The 22,339-nt window shown below is 36.6% G+C and overlaps 4 protein-coding genes across 4 annotated transcripts; 3 read left to right on the top strand and 1 right to left on the bottom strand.

Annotated features, from left to right (window-relative positions):
• Positions 1–582: 582 nt before the first annotated feature.
• LOC131984876 (zinc finger protein 391-like) lies at positions 583–5,200 on the bottom strand. Its single transcript, XM_059349868.1, has 2 exons — positions 4,938–5,200; positions 583–2,647 (listed from the first exon to the last, which is right to left on the bottom strand). The coding sequence occupies exons 1-2, from the start codon at positions 5,113–5,115 to the stop codon at positions 1,857–1,859; spliced, it is 969 nt and encodes a 322-aa protein (XP_059205851.1). The 5' UTR covers positions 5,116–5,200; the 3' UTR covers positions 583–1,856.
• Positions 5,201–5,981: 781 nt separating this feature from the next.
• LOC131984881 (oocyte zinc finger protein XlCOF28-like) lies at positions 5,982–8,006 on the top strand. The gene is made up of 2 exons (XM_059349874.1): positions 5,982–6,238; positions 7,106–8,006. Exons 1-2 carry the CDS (start codon positions 6,061–6,063, stop codon positions 7,696–7,698), a joined length of 771 nt encoding a protein of 256 aa, XP_059205857.1. The 5' UTR covers positions 5,982–6,060; the 3' UTR covers positions 7,699–8,006.
• Positions 8,007–8,883: 877 nt separating this feature from the next.
• On the top strand, positions 8,884–14,871 carry LOC131984794 (zinc finger protein 420-like). Its single transcript, XM_059349770.1, has 2 exons — positions 8,884–9,016; positions 11,672–14,871. Exons 1-2 carry the CDS (start codon positions 8,995–8,997, stop codon positions 14,794–14,796), a joined length of 3,147 nt encoding a protein of 1,048 aa, XP_059205753.1. The 5' UTR covers positions 8,884–8,994; the 3' UTR covers positions 14,797–14,871.
• A 2,687-nt stretch (positions 14,872–17,558) lies between these two features.
• LOC131984867 (zinc finger protein 32-like) lies at positions 17,559–21,303 on the top strand. Its single transcript, XM_059349858.1, has 2 exons — positions 17,559–17,911; positions 20,102–21,303. The coding sequence occupies exons 1-2, from the start codon at positions 17,734–17,736 to the stop codon at positions 21,046–21,048; spliced, it is 1,125 nt and encodes a 374-aa protein (XP_059205841.1). The 5' UTR covers positions 17,559–17,733; the 3' UTR covers positions 21,049–21,303.
• Positions 21,304–22,339: the final 1,036 nt, after the last annotated feature.

Here is a 22,339-nt window from a genome sequence, read left to right on the forward strand (position 1 = left end):
TCTTGCCATCAGCTTCCCTCTAAAGTTCTGGCTTGAAACTCCATGCTAGATTTTTCGGCAAAGTAAAACTGGAGATAATGTCAAATATATTTAGTATAAAATATTGAACTGAATATTATCTTCATTTTACCTGTTATATGTTATATATGCAACCTGTATTTATATTTGCAATATTTAAAACTCATTATTATAGACACATTATTTTCAAGATCAGATTTTATGCTTCCTTTGTTTCTTTTGGGTTCAAAATTTTGTTCAAGTAAGTCAAAGTTAAAAATTAATCATCAGGACATATAGGTGAGGTAACGGTGAAAAAACCGATACCAACATGGCATGGTGAAGATTTTTTAACAGACATAATAGCCGAAGATTTCAGAGGGTTAAAAGCTCCACATTGACCCTTCTCATGTCAGATTGCTTCATTCTTGAACCTGGAAACAAAAGCTTCAAAACTTTTCCTCAACACAAAACTCCAGGTAAATTTGTGGAGCCATCCTCAGAGAATCTGCCGCTCAGATTAAATATCATCTTCAAATGTTATTGATGTTTCTGCACACTGGAGCAGAATGAATAAAACAGCTCTTTCAGTTCTTGCGTTGCCTTTATTGCACCTTCATTACTTCTTCAACAACTCAGTTTGAAGACAGAAAAAATATTCTATTACATTTTCAGAGCTCTGAATTCCAAAAGATGATGGTAGTTATGGAAGAATTATCCTATCTTTATTAAAGAGCGTAGCAAAAGAGCACAAGCAAGCATTTTTGAGTTCAAGCAAACATTTTGATAGAAAGCAGCAAAATGTGAGCATGAGGAGAATAAATCTGATCATTACAAGGAGCTGAAATGTCACTGAAACGTAATAAAATCATGCTCTCAAACTGAAAATCTACGCTCTTCAATAAAGATAGGATAATTCTTCCATAGTTTGTTTCTCTTTCCCCTAGAAGAGATAAGATTTGGTCTTGGTCTTGTCGTTTAAAGTCTTACACACACAGGACTTTTTGTATCTCAACACATTTCAATAAACATGCATGAATATATATAGACGAGAGAAGAAAAAAGGGGCAGTGAAGAGGAGGAGATTCACTTTTCTGTGTTGTTATTACGCCCCAAAACACACCAACTAGGCCTGTCATGATAATTACTATATCGACTTATTGTTCAATATACAAAAATTGACACAATAGTTGTTGTTTTTTTGGACTCAATATATTGACTTTTTGTGCTCTTTTGTGTTTAAAGTAAAGCTGCAAATGTTTGACAGGCAGCATGAATTGCCGAAAAGAAAAACTATATTTCCCAAGTAGCCATTCCAGCTGTTTTTTTATGTTATTTTAATAATAAAATAATATAATACACAATGTTTATCTCAGTGCAATGTTTTGCTAACAGAGCCTTAAAGTCTATTTTATTCGTGTTGGTTGTAGTTTATTTATTTATGTTTTATTCATCTAGGATATTTTAATATTTCCTTTCCACATTTCAATTCCAATGTTTAATATTCTCCAGATTTAAAAATGAATTGCTGTGGAAAAGGATGTACTTATAATGCTCTAATATTGTTATAAAACTAAAACAACATTGATACGATACTATTGTTTATCGTGATCGTTTCTGGGAAAATATATCATCCTAAAAAATGTATTATCGTGACAGGACTAACACCAACGTACAGAATATGTAAATCCTGTAAAACTACATCACATCATCATATAAAAACAGATCAGACTGGACATGCTGTTTGCTCACAGCAGGAGAAGAACAACTTTCTGACTCAGTTGTTCTCATTCAAAACAGAGTTTGAACCCTCCAGAGATTCACTGGATCATTTCTTTACTGATTTGTTCTGTGAACTGTCACTCTCTCGTGTGGATTCTCATGTGTAACTGTAAACTTCCGTTCCTCGCGAAGGTTTTCTGGCAGAAGGAGCAGCTGAATGGAGTCCCTCGCGTGTGAGACCTCATGTGTCTCTTGAGATTTTCACTCCGAGCGAACCTCTTCCCACATTCGGAGCAGGTGAAAGGTTTCTCTCCCGTGTGAGACCTCATGTGTTTCTTCAGATTCCCGCTTTCAACAAAACCTTTATCGCAGATGGAGCAGCTGAACGGTTTCTCCCCCGTGTGGATCCTCATGTGGTTCCGTAAGTGTCCGCGCCTCGGGAAGCTTTTCCTGCAAACGGAGCAGCTGAACGGTTTCTCTCCTGTGTGAGTCCTCACGTGCGTCCTCAGGTTCCCCTTGCTGACGAATCTTTTCCGACACTCGGAGCAGCTGAACGGTTTCTCAGCAGCGCTGCTGACAGGGACTTCGTCATTATTCAGAGAGTTTAGACCAGACTGAGGGTCTCTGGCCTCCTTCCAGTCAGCGCTGTCATCAGTCTCAGGCTCAGAAAAGTCTCCGGTCTCGTCGTCAGTATCGGGTTTTAGTAAGTCACTGATCTTCCTGTATGTTGTTCTGGTGACGGGATCGAACGTGAACTTGGTGATATCAGCCTCCTCCAGCCCCTGAAGCTGCTCTCCCTGCTGACTGCTCCAAGGTTCCTCCTGTTCCTCTTTAATGTTTGGGGGCTCCGGCTCCTCCTGGTCCTGGTCCAGACTGGAGTCCTGCTGCTCAGAGGGAAACTGCAGCTGCTGGACGTCTGCAGGAAACACTGAAACACACAGTGAGAAAACCACAAGTTAATTTAGACAAAATGTAATATCAGTGAAAATAAAAAGAGGTATTAGAAATTTACAATCAGTGATGATTTCCTGGAATATGAACCTAAATACTTGATTATAATGACACAATAACTCTATAAAGGAATCTTTAAGCAATAATAAGAATCAAATAAAAAGTCAAATAGCCTTTATTGTCATTATATAGTCAACTGTACAACAAATTTAAGAGTGCCACTGCATAAAGGTCATAGTTAAAACATTCATAACACAAAATAAACATGAGTAAAACGTTTAAAAATACAGTAATGGAAACAATTATCAGGCCTCCCTTGTTTTCTCTAGTTTCTTATTCATTTTAATGCCTGGTACAACTAAAGGTACACTTGTTTGGACAAAAATAATGATAACAAAAAAAACTGATAAGGGTTTAATTTAGGAACCAATCACTGTCCAAAGAAATGTACCTTTAGTTGTACCAGCCATTAGAATGAACAACAAATGGAAGAAAACGGTCTAATCATTTTTCCATGACTGTATATTAGAACACTGAGCTAAAACAAAGACAAAAACAAGGACAAGGACATGTGATGTAGTAAATAAGTATAAAAATAAATAAATGACCACTGAAAATGCTACAAAGTTATTGATGAGGTCGATAGTATGTCTTCCAAATATTAGTTTTATTGCACATTTTAATTGTGTGGGTGTTGAGCCCAGGGGGAGAAGCTGTTCTTCATCCTGCTAGTTCTGCATTTTAGGCTTCAACTGTAATCATAATAATAATCTGGTGAACAGCACCAAAGAGGAAGTCCATTAAAATTTCAAAATAAAATGACAAAAATAGCCCCAATAACCCTTTGGTCCGTGTTGACTGGCTCCTCTTCATCATCAGGATTAAACCAGAACAGAGACAGAGTTATTTTACTGTTAATAGTCCTGGAAGTCTCTGTGATTCTGACCTCTACTACACATCAACTTTCTGTCACATGAAGACAGAATACTGCATATGCCTAGATATCGATTAAAATGAAAGTACAGCCTTTCAAAGAGCAATAAACTGTTACTTCTTAAGTGTGTAAGATACATAATCAATGGAGTTAGTTTCATAATAAGACAATAATATTGTTATATTGTATTAACACAATATTAGTACTGTAATGAAAGAATATCATACACAATTAAACACGTGTCAGAAACAAAACAAAAATCCCAATAAAACTTGTTTATATTTCATTTATAACTCCATTACTAACCATTTTAATCAATATTTAGTGCAGTGGTGTTATTTCCCTCTCACAGATCAGGTTCACTCGTTTTTTATTTTTTTTAAATCCATGTTAAAACTGTTTTCATTAGGGCTGCAACAACGAATCGATAAAATTTGATTATAAAAAAGTGTTGGCAATGAATTTGATTATCGATTTGTTGTGTTGTGCGATTATTACACCACTCAATAAGTCGCAGAGATGTTTGCTTATAAGAAAAAGTTGAGTTGAGCACGGAGCAGAGCGGTGTGGAGGGGAGTGGAGCAGAGCAAAACAGAGCAAAGACAAAAAAAAGGAAAAGACCATTGGAGAGACGGAAAGAAGGGAAAACCAGACAGAGTAACGCTCTGTTGCTCTGCGACATGTCAGAGGCTGTAAGACCTCAGTCATCCAAAGTGTGTGTTCTGTTTTAAAGTAAGGAACGTAGTTTATCTATTTCTTTTTTTTTAAACTTTGAAATGGGTCAATTTGACATGCAACAAAAAGGAGGGTTCATAAAGGTTTTTGTTCAGTTTAACAATGAAATGTGGGGAGATTGAATAACATCTGCATATATATGTCATATACCACTTATACTATCTATATCTCTGCATATATTTAAATATATGTATTCATTGATGTTCATACCACTACATGCTCTTATCAGCTATTTTTGTTGTTATCATTATATTTGTCCAAACAAATTTAACTTTAGTTGTACCAGGTTGTAAAATTAACAAGACAATGAAGAAAACAAGGGTCTAATTTTTTTTTTCATCACTGTATAACATCTGTAACATCTGCAGGCCTGATGTTCCCCACATAAACAGTCCGACGGTCCGTGAACGCACCACCTGACTAACTGTCAGTAGAAGCGCCTTAATAGTTGCTTTCATTAAAACTCGGAACATGAAGAGATTTATTAACTCCGCAGCCATTGTTTTCCGTTAGCAGCTAGCCGTTAGCCGTTAGCTTCCAACAGTCTGTGTGGACGGTTGGAAGCTAACGTTAGCTTAGCACCAGCAGAGACACCGACCTGCTTCTCTCTGCTGCTGGACTTCAGCTGTTAAAACCACATCGAGCAGTTTCCGCTGGCGGCGGTCCATCTCCTCCTCATACTCGCTGATTGTCCTCTCTAAATGTCCGAAAATGTCCTCGACAGCCGCAGTTAGCCGCTGGTTGATGAAAACCTTCAGACTCTGCAGCCTGGACATCTTTAACACACAGAGACAGACACAGAATAATATAATAAACTGGTTAATTTAAATGTTTTTATCTTCTCTGAGGTTTCTGCTCTCACTGGAAAATAAATAATCGATCACTTCCGGTTGAGATATTAGAAAAGCATAATGTGATTTTATTATTTCAAAATACAAATCTTACAAACATAAAATATTTCTCGCAATGATGCAATTTGAAACTGAGCAGAATAGTCAGTAAAAGTGTGCAACATAAATTTTAAAACTAAATTTTAAAAAAGGGTTAGTAATAGTATTGGGGCCATATTTAGGAAAAAATATAATTATGAGAATAAAGTCATAAATATTGAATTCATTATTAGAATAAAGTCATGAATATTGAATTATTTACGAGAATAAAGTCGTAAATATTGAATTAATTACGAGAATAAAGTCATAACTATTGAACTAATTATGAGAATGAAGTCCTTAATATTGACTAATTATGAGAATAAAGTCGTAATTATTGATTATTACGAGAATAAAGTAGAAAATATTGAATGAATAAATAAAACATTTTTTTAATGCATTACAATATTGTAATAAATAAACCTAGAGGTAAGACAATGGGGGGAATAAAAATAAATAGAAATACATACATAAATTAAATATTACTAATGTATTTTTGTTTGTTTTTTCAAGCAACCCTATTAGCTGTCTGATCACATAATTTATCCATCATTTCTTTGTGTACATTGATCTTCAACTTAAATTTAAAAAAAAAAAAAATAATTACATCATAATATAGTGATGACGGACAATAACGTTTAGGTGTCTTATTTTGAAGGCCTGAGGAGAGCAGCGGAAGTTGTATTTGTGTTTCCGGGTCGTGGAGGAGCACATGTAATGTTGTGTAGCTTCTGTGTTGTTGTTAGCCTGTGAGTGAAAACGGACACAAACAGTTTGTTTTTTGAGGGTAAAATGTCCAGATTTCAGAATCTTAAAGATTTATTAAAACAGCGGCTGCAAACTGCGACTCAAGATCTGATCGGATCCGATCTGGAGACAAAAATCTCCGGATATGAGAAGCAGATCAAACAACAACAGAAACTGCTGGATGTGGTTTTAAAGGCAGACAAGAAGCTGCAGAGAGAAGCAGGTTGGTTTTCTTTTCTTTTTATTCACAGGGATCTCAGTGCCAAGCAGTGGTGGAAGAAGTATCCAGATCCCTTACTGCAGTAAAAGTACTAATACTTCACTGTGGAATTACTCCTCTACAGTAAAAAGTCCTGCATTCAAAACTTACTGAAGTAAAAGTATGAACGTATCAGCATCAAAAAGTACTTAAAGTGTTAAAAGTAAAAGTACTCGTTATGCAGAATGCACTCAGTCACTCTGTCATTTAGCTGACAGCTTTAATTACCTTACAGTTTAATATTTAACATGAAATACAAAATGATAATCCTGTAAGTAACAGTAACAGTCATTTTAGATTAGACCTTGTAGCTCTATACTCCATAGATTGTGAGCTTTTATTTGCTTATACTTGTTTATTTAGAATAAATATCTTTTTGAATACACATGCTGTCTATTTAGTGCTGTACACTGTGAATGATATGTAAACCTCTTCTATGAAGAGATTCCAAATACTTTTTTAATGTGATTATAATTATATTCATAATTATTAATCTGTGTGGATGCATAGTTTACTTACATTGAGCATCCTGATTGACCTTTTTTTAACAGATGTATCAATAATAATCCAATAATATATTTGGAATATATAAAACAATCTGAGTGGGTCCATTCTGCATAACGAGTACTTTTACTTTTCATACTTTAAGTCATTTTTGATGCTTTTACTTTGGTAAGTTTTGAATGCAGGACTTTAACTTGTAGTGGAGTAATCCTGCAGTGTTGTATTAGTACTTTTACTGAAGTAAGAGATCTGAATACTTCCAGCGCTGAATATCACTCATATTACATTTTGTCAAACTGGATTTAAACATGAACTTGGTGGTTTCAGTGTTTCCTGCAGACATCCAGCAGCTGTTGGTGGTTGAAAAGGAGCCAGAGCCCCCAAACAATAAAGAGGAACAGGAGGAAGTGTGGAGCAGTCAGCAGGGAGAGCAGCTTCTTCCTGTCCCTGTGAAGAGTGAAGAAGAGGAAGAGGAACCTCAGTCCTCACAGCAAATCCAAACCGAACAGATGAAGTGTAAAACTGACAAGAGATCGTTCAGCTGCTCTGACTGCGGGAAAAGATTCGGTGCTGATGCAACTCTGAAGAGACACATGATCTCTCACGCGGGAAAGAAACTGTTCAGCTGCTCGGTTTGTAGCAAAAGATTTGCGTGCAGGCAACATCTGAAGATCCACACGAGAACTCATACAGGGGAGAAGTCGTTCAGCTGCTCGGTCTGCAGGAAAAGTTTTATGCATGAAGCAAATCTGACAAAGCACATGGCCGTCCACTGTGGTGGACCAGAATCAGACAGGATCTCTGATCCAGATCCACATTTACAACCTGATACTGACCAGACTGAAGACTCTTCTGAACCTGAGACTGATGACAGCGATGATTGGAAGGAGACCGGAGAACCTCACTCAGATTTAAACTAAATCTGAGTGGAACCTGACTGGGTAAAAGTTGCCAGATACTTACCATCAAATAACAGTTATTTTACAGATAATTTCCTTCTAAAAATACAGATAAAAAGTAAATATCTGTAGAATTACTGAAGTTTTTGTGTGTATTTTTCATATTTTCAAATGGAATTCACTGTACTGTTTAACGTTCAAGATGATTAAGCAATTGAATAATAAATGAATTTATAACTTTCCTCGTGGCTCCTGATTGGTCAACACTGAACACAGAAAATAACTGAATCTAAGGCAGAAATGTTGCCAGATTATTTTGTTTTCCACTCAGTTGGGGATTTAAAGATTATTAAGATGAAATGTAGTTCTGTGGGTTGACAAACTTTTGGCCTGGTTTGTTATAGTGTTGACTTTACTCTTATTGTGCTCAATATTATTTTTTGATGATAATCACTTATTTGGACCAACCTGGCAACACTGCTTCTCATCAGCGATATCGCCAGCTTTGATTTAATGTCAGCAGTAACGACAACGACAGACATTACAAGACTACAGGAATGTCTTTAGTTCTCGCCCACATGTTCCTCAATTTGGGTTTATTTAAGGAAGCTAAACATATTCTACTGGGCCGTGGTGACACCATAAAGTGATGCAGAGCTTCCAGAATAATAACACATCAATAGGGTGACAATAACATCCAAAACGATTCACTCACGGCCAAAATATGCAGAGCTACCAATAAGACTGTAGCCCCACCAGGTGGAAAAGTCACATTATGCCTCTGGATATAAAACTGATATTGAGAGAGAAAGTGAGACGAATGAGAAATTATTATTCATTCATTTTTATTCATTCATTTGACTTCATGAGCTCAGAAATTATTATTTGGGTTGTAACCAAAACCAAACTGAAAAGTATCTGCTGTCTCATTTACTGCTGGGCATTTAATAATAGTATTAAGTTTATTAGATTATGCAGGGTTTAAAAAAAAAAAAAAAAGAATAATCAGGTCTGTAGAGTCAGTAAAGTAATTGTATACATGTAGTGTAGTAAAAAGTACAATATTGTCAAAAATATTAAGTAGTACAAAATGGAAATGTCCAAATAAAGTACAAATTCTCGAGTAAATGTACTTACTAACTTACGCGGCGTTCTTTTATTCTGAAGGCCAGAGGAGTGTAGCGGAAGTTGTGTTTGTGTTTCCGGTTCGTTGCGGTTCGTTATGTCGGTTAGCATGTGTGTTAGCATGTGAGCTGAGCGTCAATAAGGACAGAAACTCAGTAAAAAAAACAGCTGGATGTGGTTATAAAGGCCGTCATGAAGCTGCAGAGAGAAGCAGGTTGGTTTTATTTTCTTTACTCGCAGTGTTGTCTGTGCTAAGCCAACGCTAGCTGTTAGCAGGTAACGGCTAACAGCTAGCTGCTAACTGTCCACATAGACGGTTAGCAGCTAACAGCTAGCTGCTAACTGTTAGCTGCTAACAGGTTTTTACTGCATGTTTACTGTCGATTATTGTGTTTATAAGACTTTCTGAGGCGCCCTGTGTTATTTGAGAAACAGTATAACTTTAAATACACAAGTACATTCACTCTATTATTTTACTTAAGTACAGTTTCGAGGTACTTGTACTTTACTTGGTATCTCACTTTTATGCTGCTACTGTTTACTTTTACTTCACTTCATTTCCCTGACAGCTTTAGTTACTTTACAGCAGCAGCAGAAGAAGTATTAAAAGAATTTATATCAGTAAAAGTAGCAGCACGACAGTAAATAACCTACTCCGTTTAAAATAAGATAAATGCGAATCTGAATTCACTTTAATTATCAAAAGAAACATTACTGGTGTTGCAGAATAGCAACAGTCAGTGTAAAAGTGTCATATTATTGGATCATTGTTATTGATTATGACGATTATGATTTAATTTAATGTTAGATTTTCCAAACAGTTCACACTCCGTTATAGCGCTGGGCAATATATCTATATAAAAGATATATCGATATATTGTTAAAAGTGATATGGAATTAGACCATATCGCATATATCGATATAGTTCATTTATTTTCCTTTAAATATAAATACTACCCTTACTAGGGTTTGTCATATTTAGTTCTTTTGTAATGTTCGTTATTCTTTTCTCATAAATATATTTATTTTGGAAAAACATTGGCCTATTTTATTTCATAGCTGTTTTTTATATATATTTTTTTTAAATGTGCACTTTATGGAGCTTTGATTTAAAGGTTCTCCTGTTATTATTCATTATTCATATTTTACTTAAAAAACGGTTTTAATAAAACTACTTGTGACATGTCATATTTGACTTTGACTGAAAATTTCCTCTCACTTTGCGATAAAAACTTGCGATATATGTCGTATATCCTAGCCTAAATATCCTATACCTAGCCTATCGAGATATGACTTTTGGTCCATATCCCCCAGCCCTACTCCGTTATAAACTAAAAGTCGCTGCCAAAACAACACATTTTGTTTGTTTGTTTGATTTGATTGATTTGCCCTTCTCTTCCCTTTAACGAAAAGCTGAAGTTCTTCAGATTCCACGAGTGTAAATAAGAAATATATTATTTGGTTCAAATACATTTGAGGACATCACTGTTAAAACTAGGGATGGGCGTTTGGAAGAAACCTGCCAACTCGATTATCTACAATGTTAACGATCAATTAATCAATTAATCGCTGCATGCATACATGCTCAAAATAAAAAATATATATAAACATACACACGCAGTACTATGCAAAAGCCTGTAACAAAAGTTATCAGACCAACAACAAATGCCCGTTTTTACAGTGTCTCTCTATGATTAATGGTGTAATTTTGCTTCTGGCTCAAAACCCAAAGAAAACAAACATCCAGAGGTCATTTACACAGAGACATCTTCTGTATCTGTAAATCACAGATTTGGGAACTTGTGTCTTTCAAGGTTGACGTTGAAATTTGTTTGACAAATTAAAGGAACGGCAAGAGAGCTGTTTGTTTATGAAACATGAATGAAATAAAAGACTAAAAGTAATGATTAAATACATCCAGGGTAAAAGTAAAAAAAACATATGAACAACTAATTAAAAGCCAGTAAAACAAATGAGCAGTTCAGATAAATATCATGAATTGCTTTATGATAATAAAAAAAAGTGTGTTTAAGAAGAATCCTGGACTCTAGTTTGCACACCTACACCAGTTTATACAGGTGCATCTCAATACATTAGAATATGATGAAAAGTCCATTTCCAGTAGTTCAAGTCAAACAGCCCCAACCAAGTATTGAGTCATATAGATGGACACCTTTCAGAGGCCAACATTTCCATATTAAAGATACTTTTTAAAATTGGTCTTTTGTAATACTCACATTTTTTGAGACACGGAATTTGAGGTCTTCATTAAATGTAAGCCCTAATCATTATAATTAGAAGAAATTAAATAAATTAAGACATGAAATGTTTCATTATGTGTGTAATAGATCTATATAATGTGTTATTTCCACTTTTTGGATTGAATTACTGACATAAATAAACTTTCTATGATATTCTAATTTATTGAGATGCACCTGTATGCCACCTAATCGACCTGCTTGCTTTGGAATACGTTTAGTTGTGCAAGTGATCAACATTTAAAAAGGAAGGACAGGGTATCATACCAAGTCCTACTGACTTTGTTCTCTGGAGTTCAACCACACACTCACTCACACACAAATTATGCTATGTGGACTGCCCATAAACCTTTTTAACACGGTAGTACTGCGAGCATCCAAGCATGAATGTAGCATTTTACAAGTTTTTTCTTCTTCTACTCTTTGGGAAAAAACAAAAATCTTTAGTGCAGATGACCTCATCTGACTCAAAAAAACATGTATCTGCATCTTTACTCCTGTTAGCAATTGTTTACATATTGTAAGAAATTGTGAATGTGTTGGGAACGCTTACAATGTATTATTGTGGCTGGTAAAGCCTTTCCCATCATCTGTTTCTATGTTTCCTGCAGACGTCCAGAAGCTGTTGGTGGTTAAAGAGGAGGTTCCTTCTGAGCAGCAGGAGAGGAGCTCCAGTCTGGACCAGGAGGAACCAGAGTCCCTACACATTAAAGAGGAACAGGAGGAACCTTGGATCAGTCAGGAGGGAGAGCAGCTTCTTCCTGTCCCTGTGAAGAGTGAAGAAGATGAAGAGAAACCTCTGTCCTTACAGCTTCATCAAACACAGACTGAACAGATGGAAACAGAAGCTGATGGAGAGGACTGTGGAGGACCAGAATCAGACAGGAACTCTCCAGATTTACAACCTCATACTGACCAGACTGAAGACTCTTCTGAACCTGAGACCGACGAGAAGACTTCAGACTCTTCGGAATCTGAGACTGAAAAAGACTGGGAAGATCCTGAAGGGAAACCTTTCCGCTGCTCTTTGTGTTCCAAAACATTTAAACACAGAGGTAATCTGAGTATACACATGAGAACTCACACAGGAGAGAAGCCTTTCGGTTGCTCTTTGTGTAACAAACGGTTTACTCAGAAAGCAGGTCTGAACTACCACTTGAGGATTCACACAGGAGAGAGGCCGTTCAGCTGCTCAGTTTGTGGTAAAACATTCAGACACAAAGGATCCATGACGTACCACATGGCGACCCACACGGGAGTCAAACCGTTCGGCTGCAGCGCTTGTAACAAAAGATTTAGTTTTATGCGGCAGCTCAGAGGCCATAAGTGTGTCAATGCAAAACGCAAGAAACCGCTACGCTGCTCTGAATGTGATATAACATTTCCCAACAACTACCTTCTGGGGACACACATGAGAATACACAAAGGAAAAAAGCTGTTCACTTGCTCTGTGTGTGGGCAAAAACGACATTGTCGGTCACATCTGGATGTACACATGAGAACCCACACGGGAGAGAAACCGTACAGCTGCTCTGTTTGCGGTAAAACGTTTTCTCAAAGAGGAATCATGTCGCAACACATGGCGATCCACTCAGGGGTGAAACCGTTCAGCTGCTCTGTCTGCAGCAGAAGGTTCTCTTGGCATTTTCAGATCAAAAATCACAAGTGTCTCGGTGAGTCCTCGCAGTGTAGAAGAACTGGCTGTACGGGCGCAGACTGTGGGGGACCAGAACCAGCCAAAAACTCTAATCCAGATTTACATTTACAACGGGACACTTCGATTAAACCTTCTGAAACTGAGGACAGTGTTGACATTGAGTTTTGGAGAGAGACCAGGAAACATCAGTCAGGTTTCACTTATCAGAGAAATAAGAAAGTCTCTGCTAGTGATGGCTGTAATCCTGGCTGCTCTGATGACAAGTTTAAAACTGAACCCAGTGTTGATCATGATATCTGCAGACAGACCAGACCACTTCAGTCACTCAGCTCCTCTGAGTGTCATCAAAGACCTGAAGACAGTCAGCTGACTCACAAGAGTCCTCCCACAGGAGAGAAACCGTTCAGTTGCTCAGTTTCTGAGAGGAGTTTCACTTTAGAGTCGCAGCTCCTCAGCCACCAGTGTGCCGACAAGTCTTCACAGCTTTATGCTGCCAACAAGCTGTCCAGCAACTCTCGTAAACACCAGCTGCAGGTCCCCACTAGACTTAAGGCGAGACTTAAACTGTTTAATTGCTTAGTTTGTGGGAAAGGATTTTTCAAGCGTGAAAGCTTACGTTCTCACATGACCTGTCACTCAGGGGAGAAACCTTTCCACTGCTCCGTGTGTAACGCAGGTTTCAGTGACACTGAGGCTTTAGTTCAACACATGAGGATCCACATGAGACAAACACAGTTTAGTTGCCCAATTTGTGGTGAGGAATTTGCATGGAGACGTTATCTGACCAAACATATGGAGGTCCACTCAAAAGAGAAAAACTACAGCTGCCGTGTTTGTGACAGAACATTCAGTCAACCTTCTGAGCTGAGTTCTCATACGTGTGTTGGTGAATCACAGCTTCATCAGAGTCAAACTGAGGAGAACAGAGAGACAGACCCTCCAACCAGCAGCTCAGCTCAACACATAAAAACAGAAGCTGGTGGAGAGGACTGTGGAGGACCAGAACCAGACAGGAACTCTGATCCAGATCCTGATACTGACGACAGGACTCTAGATTCTTCTGAGACAGAGAGTGACGAGAATGATGGCAGGGATGTTTGGACAGACGGCAGCAGACGGCTTTCTGCTTTAAACTCTCTGAGACATGATGAAGTCTTTCAGAGTGATGAAACCTTTAACAACAAACATTTAACTGAAGGAAGTCTCAGCCCACACATGGCCGTCCATACGGGGGAACACAGCGTAAAGCAGGAGGATCCAGAGCCCCCACACATTAAAGAGGAACAGGAGGAACTTTGGATCCATCCGGAGGGAGAGCAGCTTCTTCCTGTCCCTGTGAAGAGTGAAGAAGACGAAGAGAAACCTCAGTCCTCACAGCTTCAACAAACACAAACTGAACAGATGGAAACAGAAGCTGATGGAGAGGACTGTGGAGGACCAGAACCAGACAGGAACTCTGATCCAGATACTGAAGACAGTGTTGATAGTGATTTTTGGAAGGAGACCAGCGAACGCCCGTCAGGTTTATTGTCACTGAAAATAAACAAGATTTCTGGCAGTTTTATGGGATGTGAAGCGTCGAGGACGTCCGAGTGTCCTGAACTTGAGAGTGACGACAGCGTTGACAGCGACTTCTGGAAAGACGACAGGAAACCTCAGTCGGATTTAAACTCTTTGAACAACCGTGAAGTTACTGAAAGTGAAATGAGTTATGATACTTATGATAAACCGTACAGCTGCTCTGAGTGCGGGAAAATGTTTCAGAACGTTAACAACATGAAGAACCACATGAAATGTCACACGGGAGAGAGAGCCTTCGTTTGTTCCGTTTGTGGACTACAGTGTGCCTACAAGTCCCTGCTGGTGATCCACATGAGAACACATACCAGAGAGAAACCATTCCCATGCCCCATGTGTGGGAAGAAGTACGCACACAAGGCCAGTATGCAGTCTCACATGTTGGTGCACACTGTGGAGAAACAGTACAGCTGCAGGATCTGTGACAAAGGCTTCGCCTGGTACACTGAGCTCAAATACCATCAGTGTGTCGGTGAGGCCTCGCAGGAGAACACACACTGAAGAGAAACCACGCAGATGCACAAAGGAGACTGAACTGCGTCACGTGAGTCAGAGACATGAAGTGAAGCTGCAGATTATTTTAAACACCGTTGTTTTCTTCATTTTCTAGTTCATTGTAAAGCCTGGTACAACTAAAGGTACATTTGTTTGGACAAATATAATGATAACAACAAAAACAGCTCATAAGAGTTTAATTTAAGAGCTATTTCCCATGGTTTTCTTGATAATAACCAAAATCATCATCAAGAAAACCATTGGGAATAGCTCTTAAATTAAACTCTTATGAGCTGTTTTTGTTGTTATCATATTTGTCCAAACAAATGTACCTTTAGTTGTACCAGGCATTAAAATAAACAAGAAATCGAAGGAAACAAGGGTAGTCTATACATTTTCCAAGTATATGTATATGACGACATACAGCAGCACCTTCACATCTAAGAATCTACCAACATTTAAATGTTTTACTTCAAAAACAGAGCTGAGATTTAATAAAATAATTTCTATACACAGAGTCTGTGTTTTTGCTTAAGAAAACTATTATTCCAATTCCTGTTCTGCTGATTAGGTAAATGATGATGGACTGAGATGCTGTTTGAGCTGAATTAAAAGTTAATTTTGAGTTTTCCCACTGTTGCTTTCATTAGAAACAGAGGTTATTCTGTTTTTTCTTTATTTCAGTTGTAAAATTTGATCCCACATTAATGGAGTTATTGTTATTATTCCTATTAATTTAGGTGGAAGTCAGGCTTGGGAAGTATCTGGTTTTTCATACTTTACTGACAAGTTTTGGTTGTTTACAGTATTATATTTATGTAAAAGAAAATGTAGAAGCTGAGCTGCTGTCATCGTAGCCTACAACAATCTGTGTCTAATATCTAAATCCTGAGCCTCGTACATATAAATACACATTATTATGACTCATGAGAAGTAGAAAATAACATCCAGTGAGATCTAATTAATGTGAAATACTTTGATATCAGCCAAACCTGGTACTAGTAAGAACCTCTTTCTTTTTGCAGCAGGGAAAATAATCCATCTTCTGATCTGTTTTGATTATTGATCCTGTTGTGTTGAATAAGTTAATGTGTCATGTATTCATCACTGGAACTTTTACACCTCATTAAAACCACAGAAGAAGATTCAGATGATTTGTATTGAAGTGATTTATTACTTCCTGATTACATTTTTCCAACCACACATTATTTACCCAAAATAAAACTTTGTCTGCATTTCTGAAGATTAAGTTTTCAGGCCAAATGTTGAGATATATTTATCTATTTATTTCTTAATTAAGGTGCAGAACTGATTACTTGTTATTATGCCATCACTTGTCAATTTTTTGAAAATGGTGTTGTTGCACAGTTTGTCCAGTAGAGGGCGCTCTGACAGAATGAGCACAGAATGAGAGGCAACATGCTGCTTTTTAATTTCATTCAACTCTTAAGCTTAAAGTCAGCTGATGTCAAGAAATATATTAAAATTTTAGAACATGAAACAACAAATTTAGACTACTCAGCATATTATTTCTGTATGTTAAAAAATGCATCAAAATACACTACTGTTACATGTATATCTGTACTATATTATATACGATCAGTATCACACTTTTTTTCCTGCTTAATATCTGTATGAGCCCCAAAAATCCAGCTGGTCTGATTTTAGAGAAGAAGAAGAAATAACTCAGAGTTCAAAGTGACACTTTCACTGTAAACCTCAACAATTATAATACATTCACATTATTAACATTATTATTCACTATATTCACATTATTATGATACATTCACATTATTAATATTACTATTATTTATATTCACATTATTATTATTATTATTCACATTATTAATATTATTTACTATATTCACATTATTTTAATACATTCACATCATTAACATTATTATTATTATTAACATCAATATTATTTACATTATTAAATTCACTAAATTCACATTATTATAATACATTCGCATCATAAACAATTATTATTCACATTAATATTTATGATTATTCACATTATTCAAATGAAAAGAATGAAACGTTTTTACATGAACAATATCTATACACATTAAATGGTTTTCTGTCAATCAACTAAGTGATTATTGAACTGATAGTTTCATCTTTACTTGTATTAATTGTTGTTGCTATTTACAACTAAACATCAGATTTTATTAACCCTTTATATGTTTTGTGTGTTAAGTATAAACACTTAAGTAAAGTTCTTGTACTTCAAGTGTATCTAGTGTTTCAGTAAAATGTACTTAAACATTTGAACCTGCGAGCTGATTGAGAAAAAGGCTTTTAACTAACAGAAGTTAAACATTTAAAAGGAAAGCCAGATTCTCTAAAACTGAGCTCAAGAAAAAACAAATTTGAATTAAAGGAATACTTACAATTGAAGTCAGGTCATGTGAGGAATTTAAAGCATCTTCCCTGGTTAATTACTTATATATTTATTTGTTTAAATGTTTTTTTTTATTCTTTCTTAAATTTACTTCACTGAGGTTATGCTTTCATTATTCATTTTTAGTAGTTGGGTTGTTATTCTTGTTTTTGCTGCTGCAAATATGCTGCTTGGAATATACTAGGTATATATCATATTATACTGTATTATATTATATTATATTATATTATATTATATTATATTATATTATATTATATTATATTATATTATATTATATTATATTATATTATATTATATATTAGGTTTCTGTGATAAAGGCCTGTTTGTATTTTGAAAGCGCTGAATAAAGAGAGGAAAAAAAGACGCTTTTATTTTGTAAACGTAACCCGGAAGTTGTAGTTCATGTTTTGTCTGTTTTCTCTGACTGTGTTTAAACAGTTTATGGTTGGAGGAGATCAGAAGTCAGAGCTTCTATTACATCAACATATTTAATATCAGCAGTTTCTCCTCCTTTGTCTGTTTCTCTCTGCGTGTTAAAGATGTCCAGGCTGCAGAGTCTGAAGGTTTTCATCAACCAGCGGCTAACTGCGGCTGTCGAGGACATTTTCGGACATTTAGAGAGGACAATCAGCGAGTATGAGGAGGAGATGGACCGCCGCCAGCGGAAACTGCTCGATGTGGTTTTAACAGCTGAAGTCCAGCAGCAGAGAGAAGCAGGTCGGTGTCTCTGCTGGTGCTAAGCTAACGTTAGCTTCCAACCGTCCACACAGACTGTTGGAAGCTAACGGCTAACGGCTAGCTGCTAACAGGAAACAATGGCTGCAGAGTTAATAAAAAATGAATCTCTTCATGTTCAGAGTTTTAATTAAATAAACTATTAAAGAAACTAATAACGCGCTTCTATTGACAGTTAGTCAGGTGGTGCGTTCACGGACCGTCGTACTGTTTGTTAATGTGGAAAACATCAGGCCTGCAGATGTTACAGATGTTATACAGTGATGGAAAAAATGTTTAGACCATTGTTTTGTCAATTTCTTGTTAATTTTACAGCCTGGTACAACTAAAGGTATATTTGTTTGGACAAATATAATGATAACAACAAAAATAGCTCATAAGAGGGGTTTTTTTCATTTAAGAGCTGATATCTAGACATTTTCCATAGTTTTATTGATAATAACCAAAATCATTATCTATAAAACCATGGAAAATGTCGATATCAGCTCTTAAATTAAACTCTTATCAGCTATTTTTGTTGTTATCATTATATTTGTCCAAACAAATATACCTTGTACCAGGCATTAAAATGAACAAGAAATTATAGAAAACAAGGTGGTCTAATCATTTTTTTCCTTGACTGTAGATATAAAAAAAGAATAAAGAATATAAAAAATAAGACATATATATATATACATTATATACACATTATATTATATATGAGAAAAGAACCTTCATTAAACATGTTTTATTTTATTTAATCATCTATCATTACAGTATTAATATTGATTTAATATGATATAATGAGATTATTGTGTTGTTGTGTAAATATATACGTGATAACATTATCCTATTTTCAGTTTTTATAAAGACTGTAAAGGTAAACAGTTAATATATTTGTGTGCAGTAAACTTTATGGTCCCTGCAGTTCGGTCACAATAGTTACAATATTATCTTATGGTATGATATCTGGACATGAGCAGAATAATTGTTTGTGACATCAATATTCTCCTGTTGTGTTTACTGCAGGTTTGTTTACTTAATAATGTCAGAAATACTTTATCAACATGATGTTTGACAAACAGATTTTACTGACTGTAAGAAGAGCTGGGAGCAATGAAGAGAAATGAAACGTAACTTCCGCTCGGTTCTCGTATTTATTTAGTATATTTTGATATTTTTTCACATTCATGGTTGAATATTCCTAAGAATTAAAAGTTTATTGCTTTATGAAAGGCTCTACTTGCATTATAATCCTGTTATATCATTGTTATATCGGCGGCATAACTTGGTCTTAAAATGACGATAATATAGTTTATTTCTGGGACGATATCTGGGAACAGGTCGACCTGCAGCAGCTGCTGGACGTGTCCTCTGTCCTCTCACTGAGCATGTGCAGTACGAGTGTCTCAGTGTTGTGTGTTAATGTGAGTTCATGTAAGAATTGATGTGTAGTAGAGGTCAGAATCACAGAGACTTTCAGGACCATTAACAGTAAAATCACTCTGTCTCTGTTCTGGTTTAATCCTGAGGATGACGAGGAGCCAGTCAACATGGACCAAAGGGTTATATGGGCAATTTTTGTCATTTTATTTAGAAATTTTAATGGACTTCCTCTGTGGTGCTGTTCACCAGATTATTATTATGATTATAGTTGAAGCCTAAAATGCAGAACTAGCAGGATGAAGAACAGCTTCTCCCCCTGGGCTCAACAGCCACACAATTAAAATGTGCAATAAAACTAATATGTGAAAGACATACTATCTACCTCATCAATAACTTTGCATTAACAATGTAGCATTTTCAGTGGTCATTTATTTTTACACTTATTTATTACATCACACACCCTTGTTCTTGTTTTTGGCTCGGTGTTCTAACATATTTTTAAATGTTTCAATCATGTTTGTTTTGCGTTATGATCATTTTAACTATGCACCTTAAGCAGAGGAACTCTTAATTTTGTTGTACAGCTGACTAAATAATGACAATAAAGGCTGTTTCATTTGATTTTTATTATATAGAGTTAATGTTATTATATAGAGTTGATATATATAGAGCGTTAATGTGTCATTATAATCAAGTATTTAGGTTTCATATTCCAGGAAAACATCACTGATTGTGTTTAGATTTTTAATATAACTGATATTAGATTTTGTCTAAATTAACTTGTGGTTTCCTCTCTGTGTGTTTCAGTGTTTCCTGCAGATGTCCAGCAGCTGCATTTGAGTCAACCAGAAGAGGTTCTTTCTGAGCAGCAGGACTCCAGTCTGGACCTGGACCAGGAGGAGCCAGAGCCTCCATACATTAAAGAGGAACAGGATGAACTCTGGAGTAGTCAGGAGGGAGAGCAGCTTCTTCCTGTCCCTGTGAAGAGTGAAAAAGATGAAGAGAAACCTCAGTCCTCACTGCTTCATCAAACACAGACTGAGTGGGAGGACTGTGGAGGACCAGGACCATACAGGAACTCCGGTCCTGAAAGGTTTTTTCAGCCATTAAGTGGAGACAAGGCTTCAGACTCTTCTGGACCCGAGACTGACATCAGTGACGATGACTGTAAGGAGACCAGAGAACCTCAGTCGGGTTCCAAGTCTTTGAAAACTGACAATGTTTCTGTGAACGATGGTAAAAAGTCTTTTATCTGCACTGAATGTGGTAGAAAATTTGGCCGTAAGGACAGTCTGCGGAGACACACAAGGTTCCACACGGGAGAGAAACCGTACAGCTGCTCAGTCTGCGGGAAGCGGTTTTCTCAGCGGCCGAATTTAATCCGTCACATGAGGTGTCACTCTGGAGAGAAACCCTTCGGCTGCTCCTTCTGCGACACCAGTTTCGCCGTGCGGAGTGCGCTGGTTAACCACATGAGGATCCACACCGGGGAGAAACCCTTCAGCTGCTTGTATTGTGACAAAAGCTTCACACAGAAGGGCGGTCTGAAGAAACACATGACGGTCCACACGGGAGAGAAACCGTACAGCTGCCCCGTGTGCGACAAGAGTTTTTCTCAGAAGGCGAATCTGACGTACCACTTCTCCGTCCACACGGGGCAGAAACAGTTCAGCTGCAGCGTCTGTGACAAAAGGTTCACGTGGCAGTCGCAGGTCAAGAGTCACAAGTGTGTCGGTGAGACGAGTGGCAGCTGAAGCAGCAACATCACGGAACATTTGAAATATGGATATAAGAGACGATGATTTCTTTCATGAGTTGATATTTAAAACATACTGTAGGAAACTTAGAGACAGAACCAATGTTAATATTTCTGAAAATAAATGTTCACGAGTTCATGAGTTTGGACTTTTTGTTTTCTGTTTGTCACATATCCAGAAAAATATAAAACATCTGTAATTGTTCTTCATATCGCTGTTCAGAAATCAGTTATATTAAATCAATATTCTGTACGACAGTACATAGTATAGCTCTCTTTTTTCCTCAGTCTCTTTGTCCAGCATATTACATTTATGATACATTTAAATACTCTGTCCTGGCACTCGCTGGCCTGTAACAACAGCCAACAAGTATTGGTTTTAAGTATGGGAGTTGTACCTGCAGACAACACTTCAACATCATTAACCATCAGATCCCGTCTCAGTTTCACAGGAAAATGGTCACGTATGACAATGACCACACCTCCTCCAAACCTATTTCGATCATGTCTATAAATTGAGAAACCTCCTATATAAACCTTTGAATTGTCTAAAAAGCTGTCCGATGGGTTTCAGATATTGCAAGAATGTCTACTTTGTTAAATTGTAAAAATAGAGAAAGGTCACACATTTTATTCCTCAGACGATTCCTCAGATTTATTTAAGTTTATTTTGGATCATCAGTGGATCAAAATGTATCCCAAGTTTGTGGATTTTTTGGAGATCAGCACATAAATAAACTTCACTTCAATAAACTCAACGTCTCTTCCTCTCAACTTCCTCTCAAAGTTGAACTCAAATCAACCACCAGGGGGCGCTACACATGCAATAAATAATTCTTGTTATAACACAAATCAGTCTGTAAGATAGAGAGTGTTCCTCCTGTCGTTAAAACACAGGATTTTTCACAACAATTAAAATTATCCAGATATCTGGCCATAAATTATAGAGTTTGTCCAAAAATCACCAAACTCTGTGGATCTTTTTAATTAAGCTTTCTTTCCACAAATGTGGACGATCTGCTGAAGAACAATCTGAGTTGGCCTGAATCCCCTCTATTGGTTATGTTATATTTTATATTTTTATTCTGTGTTCTCACAAGAATATTAAGTGCATGATGGTTGATTTGAGTTCAACTTTGAGAGGAAGTTTCAGGTGACGTTTAGTTGATTGAAGTGAAGTTTAGTTATGTGCTGATCTACAAAAATCTACAAACTTTGGAAACATTGTGATCCTGTGATGATCCACAGAAAGTTTGTTATAAATTTGAAATAAAGTTTAGAAGATGTCA

This window comes from Centropristis striata, chromosome 14 (genome assembly GCF_030273125.1).
Source record: "Centropristis striata isolate RG_2023a ecotype Rhode Island chromosome 14, C.striata_1.0, whole genome shotgun sequence".
Taxonomy (NCBI): domain Eukaryota; kingdom Metazoa; phylum Chordata; class Actinopteri; order Perciformes; family Serranidae; genus Centropristis; species Centropristis striata.

Coding starts and splice junctions, on each gene's coding strand:
- LOC131984876 (XM_059349868.1), bottom strand. CDS start 5,115: ATGTCCAGGCTGCAGAGTCTGAAGGTTTTCATCAACCAGCGGCTAACT. Junction 2,648..4,937: donor CCAGCAGCAGAGAGAAGCAG/GTCGGTGTCTCT, acceptor TGTGTGTTTCAG/TGTTTCCTGCAGACGTCCAG.
- LOC131984794 (XM_059349770.1), top strand. CDS start 8,995: ATGAAGCTGCAGAGAGAAGCAG. Junction 9,017..11,671: donor GAAGCTGCAGAGAGAAGCAG/GTTGGTTTTATT, acceptor TGTTTCCTGCAG/ACGTCCAGAAGCTGTTGGTG.
- LOC131984881 (XM_059349874.1), top strand. CDS start 6,061: ATGTCCAGATTTCAGAATCTTAAAGATTTATTAAAACAGCGGCTGCAA. Junction 6,239..7,105: donor GAAGCTGCAGAGAGAAGCAG/GTTGGTTTTCTT, acceptor TGGTGGTTTCAG/TGTTTCCTGCAGACATCCAG.
- LOC131984867 (XM_059349858.1), top strand. CDS start 17,734: ATGTCCAGGCTGCAGAGTCTGAAGGTTTTCATCAACCAGCGGCTAACT. Junction 17,912..20,101: donor CCAGCAGCAGAGAGAAGCAG/GTCGGTGTCTCT, acceptor TGTGTGTTTCAG/TGTTTCCTGCAGATGTCCAG.